At 42.8% G+C, this 25,224-nt stretch overlaps 1 protein-coding gene across 2 annotated transcripts in view; it reads left to right on the forward strand.

The window, feature by feature from the left end:
* Stk38 (serine/threonine kinase 38) overlaps positions 1 to 25,224 on the forward strand; it is a 42,879-nt gene that overhangs the window by 15,497 nt on the left and 2,158 nt on the right. For both annotated transcript variants that reach the window (XM_042684011.1, XM_042684012.1), the window contains exons 4-13: positions 224 to 346; positions 1,265 to 1,348; positions 5,730 to 5,853; positions 9,113 to 9,267; positions 13,858 to 13,960; positions 14,811 to 14,872; positions 20,796 to 20,913; positions 22,540 to 22,663; positions 22,848 to 22,943; positions 25,055 to 25,149. In XM_042684011.1, coding sequence (XP_042539945.1) covers positions 224 to 346; positions 1,265 to 1,348; positions 5,730 to 5,853; positions 9,113 to 9,267; positions 13,858 to 13,960; positions 14,811 to 14,872; positions 20,796 to 20,913; positions 22,540 to 22,663; positions 22,848 to 22,943; positions 25,055 to 25,149 — 1,084 coding nt within the window. The remainder of the gene's footprint in view (positions 1 to 223; positions 347 to 1,264; positions 1,349 to 5,729; positions 5,854 to 9,112; positions 9,268 to 13,857; positions 13,961 to 14,810; positions 14,873 to 20,795; positions 20,914 to 22,539; positions 22,664 to 22,847; positions 22,944 to 25,054; positions 25,150 to 25,224) is intronic.

The following is a 25,224-nucleotide window of genomic DNA, read 5'->3' on the forward strand; positions in this document are numbered from 1 at the left end:
CTCAGCACCACATAAGCAAAAAGAAAAGAAAAGCCAGAAGTGGTGCTGTGGCTCAAGTAGTAGAGTGCTAGCCTTGAGCTGAAGAGCTGAGGGATAGCGCCCAGGCCCAGAGTTCAGGCCCCACGACCGGACCCCCAAAAAAAAAAAGACAAAGATGATTTTTGTTGCAGTTCCAGAATTACCCACTCTTCCTGTTTTCCTCCCTCCATTATTTAAATATTAGAAGCGACTCAGGAGATCAGCACATGCTCGGAAGGAAACAGAGTTTCTTCGTTTGAAGAGAACAAGACTTGGATTGGAAGATTTTGAATCCTTAAAAGTCATAGGCAGAGGAGCATTTGGTGAGGTAAAAACCACAGCTATATATCAAATATAAAACACTGTAGAAGTCATGTGCCTGTGGCTCATGCCTGTAATCCTAGCTACTGAGGAAGCTGAGATATGAGGATCTCAATTCAAAGCCAACCTGGGCAGGAAAAGTCCGTAAGACTCTTATCTCCAATAGACCATCAAAAAACCAAAAGTGCTACTGTGGTTCAAGTGGTAGAGTGCTAGCCTTGAGTTGAGTTGCTGAGGGAGAGCACCCAGGCCTGAGTTCAAGCCCCATGACCAGGGCCCCCCCCCCAAAGTTACTTTATTTTAAATTACAAGACATTTTTCTTGTATGTATCAGTTGTCATTTTGTTGTAATTGTTGCTCTAATTTATTTAGGTATTCTGAGGTGCCTGGATGATACATGCCAGGGGTATAACTTCTCCTTAAGTTTGAAACTGAAGGTGATATTAGATTATTTTTTTCAACTAGGAAGTCCAAGTTGCTCGGATGCTGAGATTTTTGAGGATGCTTTTAGCACTCACAGTGCTGTGCAGAAAGTATTTGTTTTGAAACATTGGAAAGCAGTTTCTTCTGTTTTGTTACTACTAGTTGCTATATTTAAATTATAGGATTTTCAAGTGTCATACTGTGGGACCTGGGGTTCCAGCACCAAGTGACAAATGCTTTCTCTAACAAGCAAAAGCATTAGTGTGAAATTTTTTTTTTCTTAGTTATGGGGCTTGAACTCTGGGCCTGGGTGCTGTCCCTCAGCTCTTCAGCTCAAGGTTAGCACTCTATACCACTTGAGCCACAGCACCACTTCTGATTTTCTGGTGGTTTGTTGGAGATAAGAGTCTCGCGGACTTTCTTGCCTCCTGATTACAGGCGTGAGCCACTAGCACCTGGCTTAGTGTGAACTTTTGACTTAGCATTTCTTTTATATCTTCAGGTGCGGCTTGTTCAGAAGAAAGATACAGGGCATGTGTATGCAATGAAAATCCTTCGTAAAGCAGATATGCTTGAAAAAGAACAGGTAAAGAGCAGCACAGCCAGAGTGCTTTAAGTCAGCTCATGCTAGGAGTTTTGTCTAATAAAACTGTTCTTTAGCTTAATGAAATGTGTATTTTGGAAAGTGGCTCTGTGGCTCAAGTGGTAGAGTGCTAGCCTTGAGCTGAAGAGCTCAGGGACAGAGCCCAGGCCTAGAGTTCAAGCCCCATGACAACCCAAAAAAAAAAAAAGAAGTATATTTTGTTAGCTTTCGTAAGCTCTGTTACATATGACTTTACATACTATGTTTTCCCCTTATGAAGAGGTAGTTATAAAAATATAAGTACAAATACTGTCTATGGGTTATATATAGCCTTAAAAGTTTTCTTTTCTTTTTTTTTTTTGGGTCCGATCATGGGGCCTGAACTCAGGGCCTGGGCGCTGTCCCTCAGCTCTTCAGCTCAAGGCTAGCGCTCTACCACTTGAGCCACAGTGCCACTTCCGGCTTTTTTCTTTTTGCTTATGTGGTGCTGAGGAATCAAACCCAGGACTTCATGCATGCAAGGCAAGCACTCTACCACTGAGCCACCTTCCCAGCCCTTTCTTTTCTTTTTGGTCAGTCGTGGCGCTTGAACTCTGGGCCTGGGCACTGTTCCTCAGCTCTTTAGCTCAAGGGTAGTACTTTTACCACTTGAGCCACAGCACCATTTCTGGCTCTTTCTGTTTATATGGTGCTGAGTTATCAAACCCAGGGCCTTCTACCTGTGAGGCAAGCACTCTACCACTGAGCCACATTCTCAGTCCCAGTCTTAAAATGTTGAAGTCTATTAGAGAAACAGTTGCTGTATGAGTCTCCTTGTTGATTCCTAGGTGTCTTTCTCATAAGAACCTCTCCAATAGCTGGGTGCCGGTGGCTCATGCCTGTAATCCTAGCTACTTAGGAGGCTGGGATTTGAGGATCGCAGTTCAAATCCAGCCCCGGCAGGAAAAGTCTGAGAGACTTTTATCTCTAGTAAATCACCAGAAAACCAGAAGTGGTGCAATAGCTCAAATGGTAGAGTCTTTGCCTTGAGCTGAAGAGCTCAGGCACCCAGGCCCAGAGTTCATGCCCCATGACCGAAGAAAAACCAAAACAAAACAAAAAACAAAACAAAAAAAAGAACCTCTCCAAGATTGTATACACATACCACACCCTTCCCCCTAAAATATAATTTGGTATTTACAATGCAAAATGTGTCTTAATGTGGTTCATTCTGTATAGCTAACCCAAAGCTGGGTCTTCTGAATAGCTCATTATTACTTAAGAGACCAGCCTCCCAATTTCTGGATGAATTTGGAAAACAGTGTAGATGGCTGAGTAATGCAGATTTTCCTTTAATGCTTAAGAATACTTTCAGAGATTTGGGATGTAGTTTAGTTATCACTAAGTCAACTTAGCTAGCACTCTACCACTGGAGCCACAGCACCACTTCCGGCTTTTTCTGCTTATGTGGTGCTGAGGAATGGAACCCAGGGCGTCATGTATGCGAGGCAAGCTCTCTACCACTGAGCCACCTTCCCAGCCCTGTACAGTTTCTTATTTCTTCTTCTTCTCTGGATTTTTTTGCCTGTCTTGGGCTTGAACTCAGGGCCTGGATACTGTCCCTGAGCTTATTTTGCTCAAGGCTAGCACTCTACCACTTGAGCCACAGTGCCACTTCTGCTTTTTCTGTTTATGTGGTACTGAGGAATCGAACCCAGGCTTCATGCATGCTAGGTAAGCACTCTACCACTAAGTCACATTCCCAACCCCCTATAAAAACATTTTCAAGGATAAGACCTCATCTATGTAGCTTGTGTCCGCAGTTTTTCTGTTAGTACAGAAGGAAAAACCTTTAGTTTTGATGCCAGTGCACTATTAGTATAGGATGAAGACTGGCTTCTCTCTGCATCACAGTGCCCAAGGTAGCTCGCTCTGTGCCCCTTGTGATACTAATGGAATGGGGAAAGAGACCCTTCTAGTGTGAATTGTACCTCTAGAATTCTTATGTCCTTTACCCTGTAATTCACCTAGCCCCACTTCTAGATCTTGAGACTCCTACTGCCATAAGGGTAAGGTCTTCTTGTAGAGACTGTACTTTTCCTCTTGACGAGTAGAAATGCTACAGCCATCATTCTGCCCTCCCAGCTGAGTAACAACTGGCCACAGTAATGCTTTCTTTTTTCTTTGACTCCCTGCAGTAGGTAGGGGTCCTAATGGGAGCTGGGGGAGCAGGTAAGGGATGTAGTCTTGGACAGTCTTGGTGCCTGGTAGTGGTGAGGTCATACATCAGCTTCAGGGCTGCAGTGAAGCAAGCACACTCATTTTCCACAGCCTTGCTCTTGTATTAAGGTCAAGTACAGGCAGATACTTTCCTTGCTGTGGCTTCACTGCACTATTCCTTAATTACCCTCATGAGTGCAAATAGAAAAATGTAAGTTCTCTGTGCCTTGAAGTTCTTAGAAACTTCCCCAGAGAACAATTTTTTTTTTGGTCCGGTTGTGGGGCCTGAACTCTGGGCCTGGGCGCTGTCCCTCAGCTCTTTAGCTCAAGGCGAGTGCTCTACCACTTGAGCCACAGCGCCACTTCTGGCTTTTTTCTTTTTGCTGATGTGCTGAGGAATCAAACCTAGGGCCTCAGGCATGCAAGGCAAGCGTTCTACCACTGAGCCACCTTCCCAGCCTGAGAACAATTTTTATAGAGATTGAGAGCTCAAATCTGTAAATTTATGTACCTTCAGGCTCCCAAGTAATAACATGGAAGAATGAGCCAAGTTAGATGTAAAACAGGAAAAAAGGTGAGATCTTTCTCCAAATGGAAGAGTACCAGGTTTTGTTGAAGAAATTCTTGTCTTTTCTATTCTGCCCCAAGACCAGAACTCTGTACCTGATGTTTTCTCTCATTGGCTGGAACTACCAACTGAGCCACTCCTCCAACCAAGAAATTACAATAAACACATATGTAGGACATTTATTAATGTCGTGTATATGGTGCTGGTGGTTCCTGCCTGTAATCCTAGCTACTCAGGAGTCTGAGATCTGAGGATAGTGGTTCAAAGCCAGCCTGGCAGGAAAGTTCATGAGAATCTTATTTTCAATTAACCACCAGAAAACCAGAAATGGCACTGTGGCTCAAGTAGTAGACCTCTTACCTTGAGCTGAAGAGCTCAGGGACAGTGCCCAGGCAGAGTTCAAGCCCCAAGACTCCAAAAAAGGGGGGAGGGGGCTGGATTTGCTAATAGAAGTGTTAGTTTGCAAATGTTCTTTTACTTGGAAGATGTTATAAAAACTTAAAAGATTCATAACCCATATTAAAACAAAATCCTTGGGCTGGGAATGTGGCTTAGTGGTAGAGTGCTTGCCTAGCATGCATGAAATCCTGGGTTTAATTCCCCAGTACCACATAAACAGAAAAACCTGGAAGTAGTGCTGTGGCTCAAGTGGTAGAGTGCTAGCCTTGAACAAAAAAAAGAAGCTCAGGGACAGTGCCCGGGCCCTGAGTTCAAGCCTCAGGACTGGCAAAACAAAACAAAACCCCAAAAAACAAATCCCTGTCAAAGGCTTGGACTGGTTTTAATAAACTTACACTTGATTTAAAGGAATTGTGTATCTGTAACACTTAGAAAAGAAAGAGGAAACGTGGGATTGATTATATGTAACGACATTTTGGTTATTATATAAAGTGAATAAAGTACATTTGATATTATCAAACATTATTTTAGCAAGCCAATTCTACCAAACTTCTTGCAACTTGGTCTCTTTTGCTTAATATTTCAGTAAAATGGAAATATCATTGATTGGTATGTTAATGCAGTAAGGATTGATTGAGCTTACTGTGTGCCAGCAGTGAGGTAACTGCTATAATGTCATAGCCTTCTAACATTGTAAGCCAAGGATGAGCATTTGAGGTGTTCTTGCATACTAGGGATGGGGCTCAGTGATAGAGCATTTGCCACGCAGGCACAAGCTCTGGGCTCCATCCCCTAGCACTACTGCCACACCACCACTACCACCACCACCACCACCACCACCACCACAGGCACACACACTCAAACACTGCTAGCCTTGATAGCATTGCAGACACAAGGTAGGGCTTAGTTAGATTGTCACTTTGGGGACTTATTTCTATCATAAGAAAATTGTTAGAACAAAAATTATGCAGAAAAGTGGTAATTTTAACTAATCAATAGTTTAATTGGTGTCACTGTTAAAGTTGCAGTTTGCTTTGAAGCCATTTATAACTCAGTTTTTCATCACTGAATACTTTCCAAGTGTCAGTTGAGTTAGTAGATGTGCCTGAGCTGGTCTTTTGCATCAGCACAAATCCTCAGTCTTTAAATTGTTTAAGCAATATACAGTGTAATAAAGCAGAGTAAGGCTTGTCATTAATCAAATGCGTATACCTCCAGGTTGGCCACATTCGTGCGGAGCGTGACATTCTAGTGGAGGCAGACAGTTTGTGGGTTGTGAAAATGTTCTATAGTTTTCAGGATAAGCTAAACCTCTACCTAATCATGGAGTTCCTGCCTGGAGGTAATTACTTAACAATGAAAGGTCATTTTCCCTTTTTCTTCTGTGGTCTCTCTATCTCATACCAACAATTAACCTTCTACTTTTATTGTGCTTACAAAATTGCTTTTCTGTATTTTGTTTTGTTTTGTTTTCAGGTCTGTAAAGGAGGTCATAGCCTGTCTTGTGCTAGGTGCCTTTCTACAATCTTTGTAACCTTTTCACTCTCATTATTTCAGATGGACATTGCATTTTCTTTTTCCTTTTAAAATGTGTAGGTACAAAGTAGGGAGCTTTTTCACTTTCCTGTTAGTGAAAATCATGTATAATAGATACATCAAGTGACAAAATTGACAAAGTAACAATCCTTACTCCAACTTTTTTTGGTTTCTCTTTCTATAGTTTATTAATAAGGAATGACATTCCTATTGCCTGTTAGTATCAGTTTCCATTTTGAGAGTTCAAGTTTTACATTCCATACTTAGCAGGAACATCTCCTGAGTGACTCCAAAGTAAATTCCGGACAGAACATGCCATCATGCTACGAACACAATCTGTTTCCCAGACAACTGATGAGTTTTAAGCAAAACTGGTGGAGAAAGAAGAGAGCAAGTGTAATTATTACATACTAGTCTTATAATGACCCTTAGTTTAGATCCAGTGTCTTCAGTAATTTTTATTTATTTCTGTTGGTCCTGGAGCTTGAACTCAGGCTGAGCTTTGTGCTCAAGACTAGTACTTTACCACTTGAGCTACAACTCCAATTCCAGTTTTTTGGGTGCTTAGTGGAAAATAAGAGTCTCACAGGCTTTCCTACCTGAGTTGGCTTTGAACCACGATCCTCACATCTCAGCCTTTTGAGTAACTAGGATTGTAGGCGTGAGCTACCAGTGCCTGTCTTCAGTAATTTTTATTAGCAGTTGTTCAAGGTGAGAAAAGAGTCATCTGGCAGAACAAAGAGAAACTTTTTAACACTTAGTTGCTGGTTGTTTTTTTTTGTCAGTTTTGGGCTTTGCACTCAAGGCCTGGGTGCTGCCCCTAAACTCCTTTGCTCAAGGCTGGAGCTCTTCCACTTTGAACCACAGATCCATTCCATTTTTGTTGTTGATGTTGTTTGTTTTTTTGAGTGGTTAACTGGAGATAAGATTCTCTTGGGGACTTTTTTTTACTGGGCTGGCTTTGAACTGTGATCCTCAGATCTCAGCCTCCTGAGTAGCTAGGATTATAGGCGTGGGCCACCAGTCCCTATTATAGATGCTTATTCTTAAACAGTAGCAAGAGCACCATGGCCACTAGCACCACCCTCAGCATGGTCTTCTCAGCCCTCACCTGTACCATCTTTTGTTGCTTCTCATGTCTCCTTGGTCCTGCCCTTTCTACTTGATGCATCTGGCCTGCAGAGCCAAGGACCAGCTGGCCTGAGCTCTCCATCATCTGCACCAGCTGCCTCAAGTGAGGCCATTGGCTGACTTGCCTGGCTGAGAGTGAAGGCCACACAGTGACCTGAGGGCCGCCTGTTGCCTTGCCCCACGTGCCTCCACATGAGTGTCGCCGGGTGATAAGGACTCCCAGTTTTCCAGTGGCTAATTTTTGCCTATAGGAAAAACACCTGCTGTTCCTCAAGAATATGAAAAAGTTTGAATGGAGGTAGTTCTTTTTTTGGGGGGGGGGGGGGGTGGTAGTGGTCCTGGGTCTTGAACTCTGGGCCTGGGCACTGTCCCTGAGCTCTTCAGCTCAAGGCTAGTGCTCTACCACTTGAGCCACAGCACCACTTCCGATTTTCTGGTGGTTAATTGGAGATAAGAATCTCAGGGAATTTCCTGTCGGGCTGGTTTTGAACCACCATTCTCAGGTCTCAGCCTCCTGAGTAGCTAGGATTACAGGCATGAGCCACCAGCGCTCTGCCTTGAATGAAGTTCTTAAAGCAGCTTGATGTTTTGTTAAAATTAGAGTTTTTTTTTTTTTCTGTTTTCTAACAAATATGGTTTCATGTGAGGTTTGAACTGAAGCTTCCTATTTTTCTTAGTTTTAAACTACTTATATGTATTTTCTTTGCTTTTGTCTAACTGTTGTGTTTTAGGATTTGAATCTTTTTTTCTGATATTTTATGTTGTTGATGTGAAGCAGAAATAGTTAAAATTTGACTTTGCAGAAAAGTAAAGAGATTATCATTTAACTGCTAAAAAGGTTTTAAAAGGTAATAAAGGATGCTGGCATGCATGTAAATACCTATAGTAGGGTTGTAGGCAAACCCCTTCTTACCCAGAGAGGTGCTGAGTCAGCTCTGTGCCAAGTGGTTGTGAGCCATCTAGGCCAGGCACCTGCAGCCTCTGTTCACTAGTGCTTTGTTGACTGGCAGAACTGTGATCCTCAGATCTCAGCCTCCTGAGTAACTAGGATTACAGGCAGTGAGTCACCGCCTCCCAGCTTCTCCGAGTGTTTTGTGAATAGAAGTTGGAAAGCTTGTTTTCAGCTTCACCAAATATTTACATTTCAGGTTTTTTTTTGTGTTGTTTTTTTTTTTTTTTTGGTTCCAGAAAGGGGCTACTGTCCCTGAACTTACTTCTCCACTCAAGGCTGCCCTACCACTTGAGCCACAGTGCCATATTCTACTTCTGGCTTTTTGCTAATTTATTGGAAATAAGAGTCTCAAAGACTTTCCTGCTCAGGCTGGCTTTGAACCATGATCCTTAGATCTCAGCCACCTAAGTAGCTAGGATTGTAGGCATGAGTCACCAGTGCCCAGGTTGGCATTTCAGTTCTATAACAATAGCAGCTCAACCAATGTTGAAGTGTCCTTAACTCTAGGTATAAGGAAGTTTGCAGATAAAGTGAAAAGTAACGTAGGTTTTTTTTTTCCCCCCAGTCCAAAAAATTATCCTAAGCAAATATACTTACAGCAAAATTAAACATGGGAGAAGTTACCCTTTTCTCTTAAGAGGAAAATGGAAATCAAAATACATTGGTTAGCATCACATTGGTTATTTTAGTCACAAAAAGTTTTTTTTCCTCTATGGCTGTGATTTTTTTGCTCTTCAAGTATTAGAAATTATTACTTGCCATTTTCCCTTGTAGTAGCAGTGTGGGTCAGTCTCTGAAACACAGGAAAATTCTGATTTGTGTCTTAGTATGGCATATAGAGAAGACATGCCTGCATTGTGGTACTTAACTCATGTTGTGTGTGTGTGTGTGTGTGTGTGTGTGTGTGTGTGTCTGTGTCTATGTCTATGTCTGTGTGTCTGTGTGCATGTGTGGTGGTGGCTTTGTATCTTTTTGCTCCCAGGAGACATGATGACCTTGTTGATGAAAAAAGATACCCTGACTGAAGAGGAGACTCAGTTTTATATAGCAGAAACAGTACTAGCCATAGACTCTATTCACCAACTTGGATTCATCCACAGAGACATCAAACCAGACAACCTTCTCTTGGACAGCAAGGTAATGAGGGATTAGAATTATGGGGAGTGTGTTTTGCTTACACAAGCAGCCTTAGTATAGTTTGTTTGTTTGTTTGTTTGTTTGTTTTTTACAGGTAAGTTTGCTGTCATTTCTTATCTTTGAAGGCTTATGATTCTGTAACCTGATTGGACCTCTCTCCCTCCCTCCTTCTCTCTCTCTCTCTCCCTCTCCCTCTCTCTCTCTCTCTCTCTCTCTCTCTCTCTCTTTCTCTTCATGATCATGGTGTTTGAACTTAGAGCCTGTGCACTGTTTCTGAGCTTTTGTGCTCAAGACTACCACTTTGAGCCACAGTGCCACTTCTAGCTTTCTGGTGGTTAATTGAAGATAGAGTCTTACAGACCTTCTGCCTGGGCTGTCTTTGCACCATAATCTTCAAAACTCAGCCTTCTGAGTAGCTAGGATTACAGGCCTGAGCCACCAGTACCTGGCTTGAACATTTCTTTTAAAAGTAAAGGTTCAAATAATGGAGAAAAAAGTAAAGAAGCCAGGCCCCAGTGGCCCATGCCTGTAATACTAGCTACTCAAGAGTTTGAGATTTTGAGGATCACAGTACAAAGCCAGCCCAGGGAAGGAAAGTCTTGTGAGACATCTCCAAATGCGTGCCAAAAAAGCTGAAGTGGAGCTGTGGCTCAAGTGATAATGCCAGCTGTCAGTGACAAAGCTAAGGGACAGTGTCCAGACTGCTGAGGTCAAGCCCCAGACGGGCATTACAAACGAAAACAAAAAACACATTGGGTATGGTGGCTTATGCCTATAAGCCTAGCATTTACAAGTTTAAAGATTAAGAGTCTGAGGACAGTTTGGCCAAATAGTTAGACCCTCTTGCGGAGGGAGGGGCAAATCTTGAAAACTATCAAGAACAAAATTGATGTAGAAGCTTATTTTATAATAAAGCTAAAGAGGCCGGGCGCCGGTGGCTCACGCCTGTAATCCTAGCTACTCAGAAGGCTGACATCTGAGGATCCCATTTCAAAGCCAGCCCGGGGCAGGAAAGACCTTGAGACTCCTATCTCCAATAAAACACTAGAAAACCGGAAGTGGTGCTGTAGCTCAAGTGGTAGAGCGCTCACCTTGAGCTAAAGAGCACAGGGACAGCACCCAAGCCCAGAGTTCAAGCCCCATGACGGACAAAAAAAAAAAAAAGCTAAAGATAAGGACAGGTGGGCGGGGACTGGGAAGGTGGCTCAGTGGTAGAGTGCTTGCCTTGCATACATCCCTGGGTTCAATTCCTCAGCACCACATAAGCAAAAAAAAAAAAAAAAAAGCTGGAAGTGGCGCTGTGGCTCAAGTGGTAGAGCACTAGCCTTGAGCTGAAGAGCTGAGGGACAGTTCACAGGCCCAGAGTGCAGGCCCCACTACTGACAAAAAAAAAAAAAAAAAAAGCTAAAGATAGTTGTCTTCTTTTCAGATTTTTTTTTGGGGGGTTGGTTGTGGGGCTTGAACTTAGGGTGTGGGTGCTGTCCCTCAGCTCTTTTGCTCAAGGCTAGTGTTCTACCACTCAGCACTACTTCCAGTCATCTTTTACTTAGCTTATGGCTACCTATCCAAACTCTTCTGTTGGGCAACCTCATCAGTTAATGACCGCAGCCAATCACCAGGAAGTAAGGCAACCTCAACAAAATCTGGCACACACCCAAACAGGAATCAGTCTCTGTAATGGCTTGTTTATGTTTATATATCTAAATTTAGTTACTTAGTTCTTAAAGTCTCCTTTGAATAGAATATTCAATTGGTTGATGTGGCTCAAGCAATAGAGTATCTGTTTAACAAGTGCAGCCCTGAGTTCAAATTCCAGTACTGCTATAAAAGAAATAAAAAGAAGAAATAAAAGAAATAAAAAGAAGAAAGTCTCTATGCAGCTAAATTATGGATAACTTTGGCAAACCTTTTTTTTTTTCTGTGTAGACCTTACTGCTCTTTTTGGTGGTGTTGGAGGTTGATTAACCAAGGACTTGGAGTTGGTAGCCTATGTACTTTAGTTATTTTTCATATGGGGTCTCAAATTTTTGTCCAGGTCTTGCCTTGAACTGTGATCTTGTATTGGATCATAAACATGCACCAATATGCCTGGTTTGTTGGCTGAAATGGATTCCCTGTTTTTACTGGAGCTAGTCTTTTTTTTTTTTTTTTTTGTCGGTCGTGGGGCTTGAACTCTGGGCCTGGGCGCTGTCCCTCAGCTCTTCAGCTCAAGGCGAGCGCTCTACCACTTGAGCTACAGCGCCACTTCCGGTTTTCTGGTGGTTTATTGGAGATAAGAGTCTCACGGTCTCTCCTGCCCGGGCTGGCTTTGAACCGCGATCCTCAGATCTCAGCCTCCTGAGTAGCTAGGATTACAGGCGTGAGCCACCAGCGCCCGGCATAGAATTCCCACTCAATTCTTTTTTTTTTTTTTTTTTTTTTTTTATCGGTCGTGGGGCTTGAACTCTGGGCCTGGGCGCTGTCCCTCAGCTCTTCAGCTCAAGGCGAGCACTCTTGGAGCTAGTCTTAAAGCTCAGTCCTTTCAAACTCTGTCTCCTGAGTAGCTGGAATATTAGCCATGTTAGCTGGCTGGACCTCACTTTTTTTACCTAGACAGTGAACATATTGAGTTAGAGAAACTTTTAGTTGAGTTTCTTTAGTTCTAAGATTCTACAATGTTACATTTATTATGCAGAATATTTGTCTTCAATGAATTTTTCTTTTATATAAAAGAAAAGGAAATTTATTACTATAATAGTTTTCTTTGTTTTTTTTTTTTGGAATCCGGTCATGGGGCCTAAACTCTGGGCCTGGGCGCTGTCCCTCAGCTCTTCAGCTCAAGGCTAGCGCTCTCCACTTGAGCCACAGCGCCACTTCTGGCTTTTTTTTGCTTATATGGTGCTGAGGAATTGAACCCAGGGCCTCAGGCATGCAAGGCAAGCACTCTACCACTGAGCCACCTTCCCAGCCCCCACTATAATAGTTTTCTTCCTTGTCTTTCAATAACTTTCTAGCTATCTTTGAAAGGCCTGAAGAGTCTTCCTTTGAAAATCTTCATCATCTGTGTCAAATCATGACAGATCTCTAAAATTTCTTTTTTCTTTTCTTTTCCTCTTTCTTTCTTTTCTTTTCCTCTTTCTTTCTTTCTTTTCCCCTTTCTTTCTTTCTCTCTTTCTTTCTTTCTTGTTGGTCGTGGGTCTTGAACTGTGGGCCTGGGTGCTGCCCCTAAGCTCTTCGGCTCAAGGCTAGCCCTCTACCACTTGAGCCACAGCGCCCCTTCTGGTTTTCTGGTGCTTAATTGGAGATAAGAATCTCATGGACTTTCCTGTCCAGGCTGGCTTTCAACCATGATATTCAGATCTCAGCCTCCTGAGTAGCTAAGACTACAGGTGTGAGCCACCAGCACCCAGCTAAAATTTATTTTTATTTTTATTTATTTTTTATTTTTATTATTTTTTTTTTTGGTCCAGTCGTGGGGCCTGAACTCTGGGTCTGGGCACTGTCCCTCAGCTCTTCAGCTCAAGGCTAGCGTTCTACCACTTGAGCCACAGCGCCACTCCTGGCTTTTTTCTTTTTGCTTATGTGGTGCTGAGGAATCGAACCCAGGGCCTCATGCATGCAAGGCAAGCGCTCTACCACTGAGACACCTTCCCAGCCCCCTAAAATTTCTTTTTAAAAAACAAAGTTGGGAGGAAATTTTGGCAGGGGGTATAGCTAAGTGGTTTTATGGTTGCCTAGCATTTTCAAGACTACAACATCATGATATTTGATTGCATTTATTAAATAAGTAGTAAATTGTCTCTAGATGGTAATGAATGTTCGACTGTATTAACTGTATTTGTGGTGCTGGGTCTTGTGTCACTAAGCCATATCTCCAGCCTTCAACTATAGTTAAGTCTTTATTTGGCCAGGCATAGTAGCACATACACTGTAATCCCAGAACCCTGGAGGCTGAGGAAGGATTATGAGTTCCAGGGCAACATGAGCTACATAGGTCTTTCTTCACAACAAATAAACAAGTGAATGTATATATGTGTGTATATTTGGACAAGCAAGATAACGTGCAAAAATGAAAATCATTTTGTTAGTATAGTACAAGTGTTATTAAAAAAGTTTATTACATGTTCTCCCCTTTAATAAAGGGGAGCAAAGCAGTATACTGTAGCTATAAAGATAGAATGGAGAGCTGGGAATATGGCTTAGTGGTAGAGTGTTTGCCTAGCATGCATGAAGCCCTGGGTTCAATTCCTCAGTACCACATAAACAGAAAAAGCCCAAAGTAGAGTTGTGGTTCAAGTAATAGAGCACTAGCTTTGAGCAGAGAGAGGCTCAGGAACAGAGCCCAGGCTCTGTGTTCAAGCCCCAGGACCAGCAAAAAAAAGTGTGTGTGTGTGTGTGTGTGTGTGTGTGTGTGTGTGTGTGTGTGTGTGTGTGTGTGTGTGTGTGTGTGTGTGTGTGTGTGTGTGTGTGTGTGTGTGTGTGTGTGTGTGTGTGTGTGTGTGTGTGTGTGTGTATGAGAGAGAGATACTGGAAGGGAGTGAAAAGGTAATGATTGTTTTGCCTTATACCCAAAAATGGTCATCACCTATCCCTGTTTCTTCTTTCCTGCAGGGCCATGTGAAACTTTCTGACTTTGGCCTTTGCACGGGTCTGAAAAAAGCACATAGGACAGAATTTTATAGGAATCTGAACCACAGCCTCCCCAGTGATTTCAGTAAGTGTTAACTGGTGTGTGTGTGTGTGGAGGGGGGGTGGTCTTTTGCTCCTTAAGGATGTAGAAGAGATGTTACCTGGCAACTAAACTATGTGGGACAGAGAGGAAATTCTCACAGCATGGGTTTCTAGAGGGGAAAAAATACTTTTCCATGTTTTCCTGTGAGATAAGATGTGTAGGATCAGATGTGCTAATACAGATGTGGCAATGAGCTTTGTTGAGAACTCTGTTAGGGATGTTACTGGGTATGGATATGTGGCAGACAAGCAAAATAGTAGAGGAAAGTCCTGGGATCTAGGTTTATCTAGTACTTCTTTCTGTCATGATGGAAAGATGTTAATCATTACAAGGGTTACTTCAACTTCAGTCAGTTAAATTATTGAAGACTATAATAAGATCAATCACTGATGATCCTAGAAAGGCTTCTGTCAAATAATGTGTCCTAAACTAAGAGATCCAGTTGTTACTCTTGGAAGTTAAATTATTGAAGACTGTAATAAGATCGATCACTGATCATCCTAGAAAGGCTTCTGTCAAATAATGTGTCCTAAACTCAGAGGTCCAGTTGTTACTCTTGGAAGTTCGATGGTAGTCTAGAGAAGCTGAAGGTCTCTGGGATTTTGCTGAGCCTGTCTGTGTCCCCTTTGACTACACGATCTGTGTGAGGAGCTCTTCCCATTTCTCTGTGTGACTTAGAGTTGATGTATTAGTACCTCTGGTTTGGGCTTAAAGAGCTCCTGGGAAATGGTTGTTTTAGATGCATGCAAGAAAAGCAAGACCCAGCATCTCCTGGGACTTGTACCAGACCCTTGCAAAGTTGTGAACTTTGACTAGAACCTTTCTACGTTAGCTTTTCAGAACATGAACTCTAAAAGAAAAGCAGAAACCTGGAAAAGAAACAGACGTCAGCTGGTAAGTTAGTTATATATGTGGCTTCTGAAATGCTACCCTCCAGGTATGAGTAAGTTTTTAACATTGTCATTTGGTAAATGTTTACAGCATAGCCCTCACCTTGCAAAGACTACTTAATAGAGCAGGACTTTCATTGGATTGTTAGTACCAAACCAAATATTTTGAAAGAGGGTAGATAATACTAGGTTTTCTGATTGTGACATAGAAAAAAAAAAGCTAGTTTTTTAATAACCAAATTTTATAGATGAAGTTAAATTGGTCTCAAAATAATTTCTCTGTAATTGTGACATTTTCAGTGGATGACCTCATTCTGACCTTTTAGGCTAGTAACATCTCTTTCATGTGGCATTCAGGTTGAAGCTAATTGTACATCTATGCCTAATTCGTTGACCTTTTGACCCTCTTAGGTCAAGACACCTCCACTCACCAGTCTAACAGCCTTTTCTTACTTTGTGGTAGAAAAATATACTTGGTGATCAAAACTAGAGGGAAATATAAGGACAATTTTTATTATCTATAAGTGTTTGCATATATATACTTGTAAGATTATACATATACATTGTAAGTTTAAAGAAAAATAATCTTATTACATTTACCTTGAATGGTACCTTGGAAAGTTACTGAAACAGTATAAATTTTTCAGTAAAATACTTCTGTCTAGACAAAGTTTATTTTATATATATATATATTTTTTTTTTTTAAATTTTTATTTTTTGCCAGTCCTGGGGCTTGAACTCAGGACCTAGGCACTGTACCTGAGCATCTTTTTGCTCAAGGCTAGGACTCTACCACTTGAGCCACAGTGCCACTTCTGGGTTTTTCTGTTTATGTGGTACTGAGGAATCAAACCCAGGACTTCATGTATGCTAGGCACTCTACCGCTAAGCCACATTCCTAGCCCAAAGTTTATTCTTTTTTTTTTTTAGTGACATTGAGGATTAAACCCAGATTCTGCCAGTTGTGCTATATGCTGTGCCCTGCCTTCATTATTGAAGTATGAGTACTGGGGCTTGAACTCAGAGCTCTGCACTTTTATTTAGCTTTTTTGCTTATGGCTGGCACTCTACCAATTGAGCCATGCCTTCAGTTCCAGCTTGTTTTTGCTGGTTAATTGGCAATAAAAGTTTTTCTGGATTTGTCTTCCCAGGCTAGCTTTGAAGGGATCCTCAGATCTCTATCTACTAAGTAGCTAGGATTACAGACATGAGTCCTGGGCACCTGACTCTTGGATTTTCTCTGTTCTCTGAGACAAGTGTTCTTCTCTTTGATGTGTACCAGAGGGCCATCAGATTCTCCCAGGATCGTTATATAGTTCTGTAAGATAGGTGGTTTCCCTTCATACTTGCAGTTAAATGTCATTTTAAAAACTTTTTGAAAGTATGAATAAACATTAGGCTCTGATGCTGTGATTAAGGTGCTTGCTTCCTTATTCTATTCACAGAAATAGGAAAGTAAAAATTAGACTCATCTTCCTATTATCTGGTTTCATAATTTGAAGAAAATAAAGCCTCAGTTTTCCAAGTGTTAACTAGCCATGTTCTTTGCCCTTTGTAAGCATTCCCATTCAGCTAGTACCAAGCTGAAGGGGGGGAGGGGGATACTGGTTAATGCTTAGCACAAATGGAATAGTCTAGGTTGAGCATAGTAAGTACTGCTTCCCATTAACACTTCTCGTCCTCACTGAAAAAGTAGAGCTTTACCTTCACATCTTGGCTACTTAAATCATATTGTAATAGTCTAACTTGTGGTGTGGCCCTAGGTTAACCCTAGTAACTGCTTAGGTAGTGTGAGTGAATCAGCTCAGAGTTCCTAAACCCCAGAAGTAAGAGATGATGCATGCAAGTTCCATCTAGGTATTTAATCTACGTCAGTTTTATTCTTAGGGTAGAATTTATAGACATGACAAAGTAGAGATTGAAGTTGCTTTGTCTTCTCTAAAAGTAAAATTGAGTCAAAGTTTGAACACGTGATTGAAATGGCTGTCCAGTGAATAGAGTGCTTATAGACTTCCATTGTAGTGCTCACTGACAACAAAAGAAGGAAAAAGGGCACAGAGTTAAGAGGTTAGAGTTGGTGGCACCTTATGGTGGACAAGGGGCAAAGGTTTGGGAAGGGGGAGGTCCTTAGATTGGAAAGGCTCCGTCTGGCACTTACAGGACTGGGAGTATGGTAAGACATGCTTCTAGAGTGGAACTTTACCTCATAGCACGGATTTGTGCCTTCAGCAGGCTATGTTTTGTAAATCCCAGAGGGTTTTTTTTTTAATATTGTAATTTGAAGGTATTCTCATGTGGCAACTGATGTATGGTTTTTATAATGTTTGATTAAACAAAAATGAGATTTAATATTTATCTTTTGCTACAATAAACTTAGTCTGTAAAGAGTATCTAGTTTCTTATATAAGAAGCAAAGTACTTCTGCTTCTTAGATAGGGCCAATTCCTGTTTCAGACTTCCAAGCTTAAAAATATTTAGGGTATTTATGTTATTTAAGATTTGCAATATTAAAAATATTGTATAACTGTGTGCTGGCTGGCTCACGTCTATAATCCTAGCTATTCAGAAGGCTGAGATCTGAGGATCACTGTTCAAAGCCAGCCTGGGTAAGAATGTCTGTGAGACTTATCTGCAATTAACCACCAAAAAGATGAAAGTGAAGTTGTGGCTCAGTTGATAGAGCACTAGTCTTGAGCAAAAAGCTCAGGCACAGCACCCCACCCCCGAATTCAAGCCCTAGGACAGACACAGAAGTAAATAAATACATGCATACATATATAAATAGCACGATTAGCTGCATGGAAAAACTGGATTATGTTTTACAGTGTTCACAAAAGTAAATTGAGCATGGGAAATAAAATGTAAAAACTTTTAGATAAAAATATAAGGCAACCTTTTTTTTTTTTACCTCAGAGTAGGCCATATCTCTTAAATAAGATAAAATTAGGGCTGGGAAGGTGGCTCAGTGGTAGAGTGCTTGCCTTGCGCCTGAGGCCCTGGGTTCGATTCCTCAGCACCACATAAGCAAAAAGAAAAAAGCCGGAAGTGGCGCTGTGGCTCAAGTGGTAGAGTGCTAGCCTTGAGCTGAAGAGCTGAGGGACAGCGCCCAGGCCCACAGTTCAGGCCCCACGACCGGACCCCCTCCCCCCCCCCCCCCAAAAAAAAAAAGATAAAATTAGTACAAATCATCAAAGAAAAATTTGATTTATTTGACTACTTTAAAGGGGGAAAAAATCCCTGTATATCAAAAGAAATAAAGGAAAAGAGCTGCAGACAGTCCTGAAGAGGAGCAAGGCACGAGCCTGCTGCTAGGCACGAGCTCCGAGGAAGCACATGTGGACGCCAGGAGGATGGAGGGCTCCCCCACCACACAGCCATGTCCTGGAACAACAGCGGGAAGGACTGGAGCAGAGCTGCCTGGGTGACAGCATGGGCCAGCTTTAGAAAAAGTGTTGGCAGGAAAGCCTGCACAAAAATACATTACAATCTCATTTAGAGTCGTGAGGCAAAATGGAACTTCTTTTGAAAAGCAGGGTTTTTGATGAACACCAATGCAGCATGGTAGTCAGGAGGTGAGAGCTAATGATGCTGGTATTTGGTTCTTCAGTTAAACTCATGGGTATTCACAGGCCACGTGATTTGATCATGCATATCATACGTCATGTAATACTATTGGTATGTGGCAAGTAATTCACATGCAAAGTCATCAGAGCAATAAGCCTCAGACCAGATGTTTGCAGAATGTAAAACTATTAAGGATAATAAGCACTTTGAATTCATAAAGAATTCCTATGAATCAATAAGAATAAAGAACACAACTAAAAAATTAGTGAGCAAAGAACCTGAAAAAGAATAAGAGAAATGAAAATTGAAACATCTCACTAAAAGTCAAACCCCACGTGTGGGTGAGATGAGGACGCCAGGCGCAGCCTCCTTGGGCTAGCGTCGTCAGCGCCACTGGTCGGAAGGTTGCTGGAGCTCCTGACTTGAGCCAGCACTGTACGCTATGGTATGACACATCGTAAGTCTCCATAGTGCGCAGCCCCACAGGGCGTGGTGTTTTCTGGGTGCTCTCATACTGAGTTGTTGGCAGCCACACGATGTCCATTTAGGGAGGAGTGGCAAAAAACAATTGTGATTTATTTGTGTAACGCAGAAGAATATGCCAGAAGAATGTGTGAACCAGAGCTATAGGAGTAAACCTCAAATCCATAATGTTGAAGAAAAAAAGTAAGTTTTAACATTGAACACAATGCAATGTAGTGTGAAGAAGCCCTTTATATAGCAGACAATTAACATGCTTTATGAAAAAAGACAGCACCATAGCTTTCAGCTTTCAGGAAGAAGTTTAAAAGAAACAAATGAGCCAGGTGCCAGTGGCTCACGTCTGTAATCTTAGCTACTCAGGAGGCTGAGATCTGAGAATCTTGGATCGAAGCCGTCCCGGATAGGAACATCTGTGAGACTCTTATCTCCAATGAATCACCAAAAAAACAGAAGTGTTGCTGTGGCTGCAGTGGTATAGTGCTAGCCTTGAGCTGAAGAGCTCAGGGACAGCACCAAGGCCCAGACAGTTCAAGCCCCATGACCAGCAAAAAAAAAAAAGAGAGAGAGAGAGAAATGGCCCTGTAATCCTAGCTACTCAGGAGGCTGAGATCTGAAGATCACAGTTCAAAGCCAGCCCAGGCAGAAAAGCTGTGAGATGCTTATCTCCAGCTAAGCACTAAAAAGTTAAAAGTGGCTAAAGTGGTAGAGCATCAGCTTTGAGCACAAAAGTTTAGGGACAGCACCCTGGCCCTGAGTTCAGTCCGCAGGACTGGCACCAAAAAATAAAGTAAGGAAAATGATTGAGATAAATGACAGATGATAAACCTCTAATATGAGATGGATCATGTATATTGCACTGTCTATGGTTTTCTTTTTGTATGTTTGTAATATTTCAGAATAAATACTTAAAAAGATAGCAGCTGCAATTTTTTATTTTGAAGATTATATAATCATCATATCTCCCAGCATAAAGCCTTTTACTTGGGAAGTCCTCACATGTTAAGCACTTTGGGAGGCTTTCGAGTATACTTACAGTATTTTCAATCTTGGTGTATGAGAGTAGAATACAGGAATTTAGAAAATGTTTCTCTAATAACTTCTATGGAAACCATTATATAGTAAAATAGACATTTATAAACATTTGATGTATAGGATATAACTTTCACTTTTGATACTAAGGCTTCCTTTATGATTTTCTTGAATTAAAAATGAAAGAGGCAGCCGGATGCTGGTGGCTCACGCCTGTAATCCTAGCTACTCAGGAGGCTGAGATCTGAGGATCGCGGTTCAAAGCCAGCCCGGGCAGGAAAGACTGTGAGACTTCTATCTCCAGTAAACCACTAGAAAACCAGAAGTGGCACTGTAGCTCAAGTGGTAGAGCGCTCGCCTTGAGCTGAAGAGCTGAGGGACAGCGCCCAGGCCCAGAGTTCAAGCCCCACAACGGACAAAAAAAATAAAAAATAATAAAAATTAAAGAGGCAAGATAATGGAACAAGATATTTAATTTCCAAATTAGTTTTGAGGCCTTGGATAATTCCATGTTGGATGTCAAGTTTATCTGCAAGTGTTGCTTAGTAGTCTTCCTTAGGATGGTTTTGTCATGATGAGTTGTGCTTATTTACATATTAAGCAGCACAGAACCTGGCACTTAGTGAGAACTCTGTAAATGAGGGCAGCTGTTCATGGGCTTTGGAAGGGGCTTTGGCTTTGTTCTTTGTGGAATGTGCCCTTGCAAATCCAGCTTACATTAAGCTACTGGGCGACCGTCCTGCATATTTACTTTGGGGGTAGCTCCTGGTGGTGCTGTAGCCTTTGGTCTTTGGAACAGAACTGTGGGCGACTGCCTGGCTCGCCTCTCTGATACATGGTACATGTTTCAGGCCTTCTCCACAGTAGGCACTCCTGACTACATTGCTCCCGAGGTGTTCATGCAGACCGGGTACAACAAGCTCTGTGATTGGTGGTCCCTTGGCGTGATCATGTATGAGATGCTCATCGGTAAGTTGCATGTCTCCAGAGGACCTCCCGTGTGCATCCACAAACTACTGCTACCTTGATTCTAGGTTGAGACGGGAGGGAGCTAGGAGGTACTTTCCCTCCTTTGTCTTTCTAAGTGAAGAGGCCTACCTAGATAGGTGACTCAAATAAGCCTTGCTATGTTCTTGGGCTTCCTGGAGGCCTTGGTTGCTTTGCTGATCATTTGCTTTTTTTCTTTTGGTCAGTTGTGGGGCCTGATCTCTGGGCCTGGGCACTGTCCCTCAGCTCTTCAGCTCAAGGCTAGCGTTTTACCACTTGAGCCACAGCACCACTTCTGGCTTTTTCTGCTTATGTGGTGCTGAGGAATCAAACCCAGGGCCTCAGGCATGCAAGGCAAGCGCTCTACCACTGAGCCACCTTCCCAGCCCCTTGCTTTTTTTTTTTTTTGTTCTGTGCTTTCATCCTCTTCATCGAGCAGTTCTTTTAGTTGCTGGCATTTATTCTGCATTTTCCGAGCTCCAAAAATTACCTCACCTTGTAACTTGCTGCTCCCTTGCCCCCCCCCCCCCCAAATCCCCCCCCCTCTTTTTTTTTGGCCGATCCTGGGGCTTGAATTTAAGGCCTGGGCACTGAACTAAGGGACTAGGCACTGTCCCTGAGCTTCTTTTGCTTAAGGTTAGCACTCTACCACTTGAGCCACAGTGCCACTTCTGTCTTGTTCTGTTTATGTGGTACTAAGGAATTGAACTCATGGCTTCATGCATTCTAGGCAAGCATTCTACGATAAGCCACATTCTCAGCCCTCTCTTCCTCTTTCAAAGCCTTCACAGTATGAAAGTCTCTGACCTCTCTCCCTAGTATTGGGAGAGTGTCTCTGTATTTATGGGACACACCTGTGTGCTAAGCCATTGAGCACTAGGATTGGGAGTGTGTAGGTGACTGGGTGTGGGGTGGTCTGGCATTGTCTTCAGGAACATTGGATGGATGTCTGTGGCAGATGTGCCCTGTAAAGAGGGCAGATTTGGGGTAGGGTATGTGTTTCTCCTCTTTCCTGTTCTCAAAATGTATGACAGTCACTTTGAAAACTCAGGCTTTTGTCTTGTTTTGTTTTGTGCCAGTCCTGGAGCTTGAACTCAGGGCCTGGGCATTTGTCTGTGAGCTTTTGTGCTCAAGGCTAGTGCTCTACCACTTGAGCCACAGTGCTATTTGCAGCTTTTTCTGAGTAGTTAATTGGAGATAAGAATTACTTGGGATGGCTTCAAACCATGATCCTCACATCTGTCTCCTGAATAGGATTACAGGTGTGCGGTCCATGGTTTTTCTTATTTAGTTTGTTTGGTAATTGGCTCATAGAAGGATATTCCTGGAATAGTTATTCCTTGAATGTATGTTTTATCCTAACATTGGCGTGGTAATCTTCACACCTGCAGCTTTGAGTATGACCTCCTATCTTTCCAGCTCCAACTGTTAGCTGGCTGGTACTAGAGGCTGGTACTAGTGGGTTTGCAAGTTTAGATGCTTAGGTGTTTGCTGGGGTGAGTGGGAAGTCTTCTTGTCTGTCACAAGCGGCCACTAAAGAGAGCAGTGTGTTGATTGAGAATCACCTCAGTCAGGCTCCATGCGCTTCCAAGTTCCTCTTTATTCCAGGCTACCCACCTTTCTGTTCTGAGACCCCGCAAGAGACATACAAGAAGGTGATGAACTGGAAAGAAACTTTGACTTTTCCTCCAGAAGTTCCCATCTCTGAGAAAGCCAAGGATCTAATTTTGAGGTATCAGCATTTTTCCACCTGTTGAAACTTTTTGACATGAGTGATTCCTCTAAAAAAAAAACAACACTTATCTTCTGGGTCTGCTCTGCTTCCTTCCATTCGTCTCTTAATAGAAGAGACAGACATTCTTCCTTTCTTTTTTTCGAAGAAACTGAGATGTGCTGAAAGGCATCTTCTTTTCCAGATTCTGCTGTGAATGGGAACATAGAATCGGAGCCCCTGGAGTTGAGGAAATCAAAAGTAATGCTTTTTTTGAAGGTGTTGACTGGGAACATATCAGGTATATGCATAAAAGGTCACTACTAGTTTGCTTAACACTAATTTGGAAAAAGACCATGATTGGCATGCTAAGTAAGGAAAGAGATATTTTAGGGTCTTTTCTATATTTTCTTTCTTTTTTTTTGTCGGTCATGGGGCTTGAACTCTGGGCCTGGACGCTGTTCCTCAGCTCTTCAGCTCAAGGCTAGCGCTCTACCACTTGAGCCACAGCGCCACTTCTGGCTTTTTCTGCTTATGTGGTGCTGAGGAATTGAACCCAGGGCCTCATGCATGCAAGGCAAGCACTCTATCACTGAGCCACCTTCCCAGCCCTCTCTTCTGTATTTTCTTTTTTTTTTTTTGGGGGGGGGGTCTGGTCGTGGGGCCTGAACTCTGGGCCTGGGCGCTGTCCCTCAGCTCTTCAGCTCAAGTCTAGCGCTCTACCACTTGAGCCACAGCGCCACTTCCAGCTTTTTTTTTTCTTTTTGCTTATATGGTGCTGAGAAATCGAACCCAGGGCCTCATGCATGCAAGGCAAGCGCTCTACCACTGAGCCACCTTCCCAGCCCCTCTCTTCTGTATTTTCATTCATGGTTAATGAAGATAAAAAGTTAGGCTTCTTGGCCCTGTGTCATGGAAGTACTGAGTCCCACAGCTCTTTACTGAGCCATGTGAACGTGGGGAGGGAACATCGGGACGCATGGTGTCCATGCTCTCTGTCCTCTATTGTGGGGGGCCGTCAGCAGAGCTGTTCCGGACCACAGAGGACATCATTGGGAGTAAAGAGGCAGTGAGGAGGAGGAGGGGTGGGCTGCAGACAGGAGGCCTGTTAAGGAGGCTGGAGTAGGGTGCTGCCAGTGGCCAAGAGAGCCTGGAGTCCCAGACTGTTGTCTGTGTGTGTGTGTGTGTGTGTGATTGTGTGTGTGTGTGTGTGTGCGGTGTGCGCAGTCCTGGGGCTTGAACTCAACCTAGGTGCCGTCATTGAACAGTTTTACTCAAGGCTAGTGCTCTCCCACCTGAGTTCTAGCTTTTTGGTGATTAATTAGAGATAAGAGATAAGAGTCTCATGACTCCCGAGTAGGATTACAGGCCAGAGCCACCAGTTTTTAGTTTTTTTTTTTTGTTTTTTTTTTGGGGTGGGGGAGTCCGGTCATGGGGCCTGAACTCTGGGCCTGGGCGCTGTCCCTCAGCTCTTCAGCTCAAGGCTAGCGCTCTACCACTTGAGCCACAGCACCACTTCCGGCTTTTTTCCTTTTTGCTTATGTGGTGCTGAGGAATTGAACCCAGAGCCTCATGCATGCGAGGCAAGCGCGCTACCACTGAGCCACCTTCCCAGCCCCAAGCTTTTAGTTTCTTGAGACAAGTTCTCACTATGGAGTTCAAGCCAGCCTCGAACCCATGATACCTACATCAGCCTCCTGGGTGCTGGGATTATAGATGTGGGTCATTGAATCCATGTTCTACACCTTTTAAACCAGCTTTTTTGGTTGCTTAACCAAAGGGGATGAGGTTGTCTTTTTTTTTTTTTTCTTTCCCCTGTACTGGGACTTGAACTTAGGGCTGCATGCTCACTCAGCTAGCTTGCTCACAGCTGACACTTTATTACTTTTGAGCCATGCCTCCAGCCCTGCCATTTTATATTGTAATTATATTCTGGTTTGCATTCTTGTGAATTTTTTTTTCTTTGAGAGGGTCTCATCATGCAATCCAGGCAGGTTTTACACTCAGGATCTTCTGTCTTTTGAGTGCTGGGACGGTAGGCATGAGCTACCGTGCCCAGCATCCTTGTGACTTTTATGTTTGCCTCCTTGTCATCATATATTTTAGCTATCATGCTGGCTTGTGCTCCCAGGGGAAGAAGGGTAGAGCTGTACATGAGGCGTGCCAAGAGTTTCCTCCTTTAGTCGAAGGGGCAGCCATTTAGAGTATCATTGTGCACTTTCCCCTTGTTCCTGCCGTTCTAGCTATGAACGAATATTTTTATTGTATTTAATAATTTACTTTATTATGAATGCTTAGTTGGCCAGCATTCATAAGCTTTTCAGAGAAAATAAACGCTGTCTGCCAGTGACTTGATTAGTACGATCCATCTGAATAATAACAAGTAATCCTTGGCATGTCTGTTCTTGGCAGAGAGAGACCTGCTGCAATATCTATTGAAATCAAAAGCATTGATGATACCTCAAACTTCGATGAGTTTCCAGAGTCTGATATTCTTAAGCCAACAGGTAATTCACTAGCACAGCCTCAGCAGCCTCCTAGTCAAATTATTTCCCGCCCTGCTTGCAATTTTGGCGCGATGC

Source organism: Dipodomys spectabilis, unplaced genomic scaffold (genome assembly GCF_019054845.1).
Source record: "Dipodomys spectabilis isolate Male_0828 unplaced genomic scaffold, ASM1905484v1 ptg000085l, whole genome shotgun sequence".
NCBI lineage: Eukaryota > Metazoa > Chordata > Mammalia > Rodentia > Heteromyidae > Dipodomys > Dipodomys spectabilis.